Raw genomic sequence first — 6000 nt, 5'->3', positions numbered from 1 at the left:
AAATGGTATTAATTCTAACAGCCTTGTCCTGCCTACTGGTACTGTTTTCCATTTTTAAATTATCAGGAATCTTAACAAAGGAATAATTTATGTAGAACTACCTCATCTGGGCTAAAACTCTCCAATTAGTTAAGAATACATGTTGTCTTAAATGATTCTATAGTAAGGGCATGTGGTTTGTTTTAATTATTCAGTTGTTTTTCAGTGGAGTCTAACTTTTCATAAATCCATCTGAGATTTTCTTGATGAAGATTCTAGAGTTGTTTGCCATTTCCTTCTCCAGCTCATTTTATAGGTGAGGAAACTGAGGCAAAAAATGACTTGTCTAAGGTCACACAACTAGCAAGTGTCTGAGGCCAGATTTGAATTCGAGAAAATGAGTCTTTCTGGCTCCCAGCGTTCTATCTGCTGTGTCACTTAGTTACTCTGAGGGTTTGTAGTGAGTCTTATGAATATCACACTGTCTTAGGAAGATCAACAGAAGCAGAGAGACTATAGAAAGCATCATAACTGACAGGGATATCACAATTAGACTCATTGATTGAGCTGCTACAGCCTTCTATATACTATTCTTCACTGTGGCACAAACAATAAGCTGCTATTGTTCAGCTTTTATCAAGCTCTCTAATGTTACTCAAAGGCTGGGAAAAGAACAGGAAGATTTATGAGTATAGATGTTAGTTCTAGGGTTCCAGAGAAAGACTCAGAACTTATTACTAAGTCCACACATCTCATTGAGCTTGTGACACAGTCATCACCATCAAACCCTTCCCTGTGCTAATGATCTTTGTCATCTTTGCATGACTCCCTTGGGAGTAATAGTATGCGACTTCTTAGAGGGCTGAGGCTATTTGTTTTTTGCCTTTGTTGCTCCCTCCAATCTGGTACCTAACACAGGGTCCTCTACAAAGGAAGCACTTAATAAATGCCTTGTTAATGAATAAATCACAAATGACTCAAACAAACAAATACAGAACCTAAAAAGGGAAAGGAAAAAAAATGGGAATCTAAATAAAAGATAAGTAGGAAAACAGTTGGGATAATAGTAGGTGTTACAATGGGTAGAGCACTGGGCCCAAATTCAAGAAGACCTTAGACATTTATCAGCTGGGTGATTCTGGGCAAATCTTAGTTTCCTCATCTGTTTAATAAGCTGGAGAAGAAAGTGGCCTATTATTCTAGTATCTTTGACATGAAAATCCCAAATGGGGTCATGAAAAGTCATTAAGTCACAAGTGAAATGGCTGAACAACAACAAAAAAGAACATACTAAGAGAATACTTAGGGGTCCTCCTTGGTTCAAGTCATTAAAATCAACCAAACTACATCCTAGCCTCTACTTATCCTTGACTCTCCAAATCCCAAACTTTCTTCAAAGCTCAGTCAGTTGCCCTCTCCTAAACTGAGCCTCTTCTGATCCTCCTCTAATTCAATTGTTAATGATCTCATCCTCCTCCAATTATCTTATGATAACTTGATCTGTTTGGGTATTGCACACTTTTAATAAAATTGGGCAACAGCAGATGGACTAGGAGTCAGGAAGGCTCATCTTTATGATTTTAACTTTGACATCAGATACTTTCTAGCTGCATGACCCTAAGCAAGTCATTTAACCCTGTTTGCCTCAGTTTCCTCATTAGTAAAATGAGTTAGAGGAAAAAAAAAGACTGTGGGGACTGAAAGTGGACTGCATCATAGTATTTTTTGTTGTTTGTTTGCTTTTTCTTTTCTTTCTTATTTTTTTTCCTTTTTTGATATGATTTTTTTTTGTATGTAGCATGATAATTGTGAAAATCTGTATAGGAGAATTCTACATTTTTAACATATATTGGATTAGTTGCTCTCTAGGGGATGTGGTGAGGAGAAGAGAAGGAGAAAAAAATTGGAATACAAGATTTTTGTTGAAACCTCCCATAATGGGGTCGTGAGGAATTGGACAAAACTGAAAAATGACTAAACAACAAATACAAACTTCCCAAGGGCAGATGATATTTCATTTTTTCTCTTTGTGTCCCAATGTAGTCCCTTGCACATAGTAGGAACTTAATATTGACATCCGTCTTTGGTTCTATGCTGCTTAATATGGGATACTAAGTCTGTGGCTGGAAACAATCCAGCTCAACATTCTTACTTACAAGTAAGCAAACCAAGGCTCAAGAGCATAAGTGGTTTTTTTTTTTTCAAAGTTACACAAATGGTAAATACTAAAAGTAGGATCAGAACTTGGGTCCTCTTTCTCCATATATATATAATTACAAATAGAAGGTTATTTGAGAGGGAAAGTAGTAGCAGAAGTGAGGTTTGGAAAGAATATCCTGGAGAAGGTGGATCTGAGTGAGGCTTAAAGGAAATTAGGGAAGCCAAGAGGTAGCTACCAGGAAGGAGAGAATGATAGACATGGGGACAGTCAGTTTAAAGACCAGGAGCCAGAAGTGTGAGAAGAAGGCTTGTACCATTGGAACATTGAGTATGTGCCAAGGATCAAAGGGTAAGAAGACAATTAAGAGCTATAAATAACATGTCAGGTGATATCATCACATTCAAAGGTTGTGCTATATCTAATAAGAGATTTAATAAAGATGGACAAAAAAATTTATCTTCAATTCAAATGAATAAGTCGATACAATGGAGCTTTGACCAGATGCAAAACTATATCTCAATTAAAATTAATAAGTCAATTCAATGGAGCTGTGACTAGATAATAATGTACCTGAAAAAATAGCTAGGTATATTAGTGCATGAATGAATGGATTTTTAAAAAAAACCAAACAATTAGATCATCACAGGTGTAAAAATATAGTGACTAGCAATTTTGCCATGAATCAATAGTATAATATGACCACAAGAAAGATAAGATGGCAGTTTTTAGGAGCTCACTGCTGACTGTACCGATAGCCCAGCCTTCCATCGTGTGGTAGAGAGTCTTTTCTTTTAAATACAGTGATATGACATAAGTGCACCCCCTATTAAACTCGGCTCCATTCGATTACTTTTCTCATGGGGCATCTTTAAATATTGATGATGGCATCCATGTGGAATGTGTTCAATTTCTATGTGAAACCAGAAGAATAAGCTACTAGTTCATTTCAGCACCAAGCGCATAATCTTCCAAAATCAATTTCCCATCATGCCATAATTTAAACAGAATAAAGACTAATGGTAACATTTGTTAAATGGATTCTGAGTGGTGAGTTTTTTTCTGGTGTTATTTCTTTTATTGCTCATTGAAATGATGCTTCCTATCAATTCTTGCAACTCTTAAGGGTAATCAGTTAATGTTATCATTTAGTGCTCTCATAACAGAATTCTTTAACACCTGCTGTGAGTCCAGAAGAATTAATCAAGTAACCTTCATGATAAATGTGCTTGCCCTTGCCCTTCCACAGAGCCAAGCTCTTAACAGTTCCCAGGAAGCTCATTCTAAGTATAACATCTAGTAACTAACCATCGGGCATTTTATAAGGTAAGTATAATGATCTCACAAACTCCTTTAGAATAACATAGATGTGTGATAGGATCCCATATGATGATTGAGTGGAGTTGAGAAAGCTTGAATCTCTATGGGTATTATTGTAATTTTAAACAATTAATGGATTGTTTTTTCATCGTAATGGATTTCACTATGGAAATTAGATAATAAATTTAAATTCAACTTGTTGAATCAAGATTTTTCACCATATTGTATATTATGAAAATACAGACATGCTCAGCTGTTACTCTCAGCTCCAGGACTAAAGGAAGATGTTTCTAGAAGGGGATAATTTGCTGATAGCAAGAACAAAAGTAGTAAAGTCCTGACCTTGGAAATCTTCAAATCTTGCTTTAGAAATTTACTAGATTTGTCACTAATCTCATCCTGTCTTCCCCTCAGTTCATTCAACTATAAAATGATAAAGTTGGACTTCATTGCATCTAAGTGTCTTCTGTTTCTAAATCTGATTTGCAGTGTCTTGTCTTGTAATGAGCACAACATTCATGCAAATTTTGTTTTTTTAGGTTTAATGAGATAATGTGTTTTGTATTTACTTATGTTGTTTCTTCCTAAACAGTATAAGTTTTTTGAAAGGAGGGATTATTTCCATTGTTTTTGTATCTCAAGTGTCTGACCTGACATACAGTAGGAACTCAATAAATGCTTTTGATTTTTCAGATTATACTAAAAGCAAGAAAAACATATTATGTGCTTGAAAAATATTGTTTGTTATACTAATTTAGACTTGGATATAAAATAGATCCCTGATGGGGTTGATATTGGATGAATTATAAACATTTTTATCATTTTTAGTTATTTGCATAATAGCAAGCAGATGTTTTGTTCAGAAACCTCACAAGAAATCTCTTGTGATCCTCTCCTGCATTGTCCCTCACTTGCTTGTGTCTTCCCTCTGAGATTGTAATGCTCTTCAGTGGACTTTCAACTCTACCCTACTGATTTTCTCTGAGATTGTTTTATTGTTTACTAAATGGGTATAGCAGCATTAATGCTATCTACTTCTCAAAGTTGTTGTAAAGAAAACACTTTGTAAAAGGTTAAATAAATGTGCATTATTCTTAGCCACTAGGTCTCTTAATTCCCAGTCCAGTTCCTTCAGCTAATTTGTACATGACATGGATGAAATGTTCTTCACTATCCTGGCTGCCTTCTTCTGAGTGGTTCGATCTTAAGAATGCTCTTCCTAAATTGAGCAAAATATTTCTGATGTTGTCTAACCAGATTATAGTTCATTTTAGATTCTATTTAATCCTGGACACCATCCCTCCCTTAATGAAATCACAGATTGTATTAGCTTCCAATCCTACGACGCCTGAGCTTTATTGAGCTTTCAAGTCTACCTCAATTCTCAAATTTTGTTCAGATGAAGTGTTCTTTACCTGTGCTTCATTTATCTTATATTATAAAGTTGATTTTTTGAACCCAGATATAATAGTTCACATTTGTTTCTAGTAAATTTCATCTTTATTCAGATTAATAATCTAATTTGTCAAGGATTGTTTTTAATCTTGATTCTAAATCCATATTCAAAATCCAACTCTGAAAAGCATGATGTAGGCAAGTTTTCTCTGGTAGTAAAGATTGGAGCTGCCATGCTATAATTCCCAAAAAATTAGCAAGGACAGAGACTCAGAGGGAAAAAATGTCTCTCAAAAAGTCTCAAAAGTCAGATATAAAAAAGGATCCTTTTGGATTACTTGTAAAAAAAAAAAAAAACAACTTTTTATATCTGCTTGAGAGTTCTCCTTTCTCCATAAGATACTGATCACCAAAACTAGATAGTTTTTAATTGATTAATTAAAAAAATACTCTGCATAATCCAAGCAGTGAGTGCACATGAATCTGTTTTTTTTTTTTTTTTTAATTTGATTGCTAATACTGCAACTGCCTGTACATGTAAAGCTTTATTGTTCCAATGAACTATATAATTGCAGCCATGTAAGGTCAACAGTAGGTGAAATCCATTCAAGTTGTGCCCATTGGAGAGCATTTCTCTCCTCAGGCTATAGCTCAAATACTAATCCAAATTAAGAAGCTCCAGGGATGTTGATATTCAAGTTCTAGAAAACAGCTCACAAATATGGTAAAAGATGAGAAAGGACCATTCTGAATTCTGACAGAACTCTTGATAAAATTCTAAGACAGTGGCCTCCCCTTGTGAAATATTACATTTAAAAATTACCAAAATATTTCTGATGTTGTCTAACCAGATTATAGTTCATTTTAGATTCTATTTAATCCTGGACACCATCCCTCCCTTAATGAAATCACAGATTGTACTAGCTTCCAATCCTACGACGCCTGAGCTTTATTGAGCTTTCAAGTCTACCTCAATTCTCAAATTTTGTTCAGATGAAGTGTTCTTTACCTATGCTTCATTTATCTTATATTATAAAGTTGATTTTTTGAACCCAGATATAATAGTTCACATTTGTTTCTAGTAAATTTCATCTTTATTCAGATTAATAATCTAATTTGTCAAGGATTGTTTTTAATCTTGATTCTAA

At 34.5% G+C, this 6000-nt stretch overlaps 1 protein-coding gene across 1 annotated transcript in view; it reads left to right on the top strand.

The window, feature by feature from the left end:
• The first annotated feature begins 2397 nt into the window (after positions 1-2397).
• The window catches only part of SERPINI2 (serpin family I member 2), a 38308-nt gene continuing 34705 nt past the window's right edge, over positions 2398-6000 (top strand). Inside the window, exon 1 of the mRNA XM_051990483.1 lies at positions 2398-2488. Within this exon, the coding sequence (XP_051846443.1) occupies positions 2398-2488 (91 nt within the window). The remainder of the gene's footprint in view (positions 2489-6000) is intronic.

The sequence above is a fragment of the Antechinus flavipes genome, chromosome 3, assembly GCF_016432865.1.
Source record: "Antechinus flavipes isolate AdamAnt ecotype Samford, QLD, Australia chromosome 3, AdamAnt_v2, whole genome shotgun sequence".
Classification (NCBI taxonomy): Eukaryota; Metazoa; Chordata; class Mammalia; order Dasyuromorphia; family Dasyuridae; genus Antechinus; species Antechinus flavipes.
This window is presented reverse-complemented; position numbering and strand designations above follow the sequence as displayed.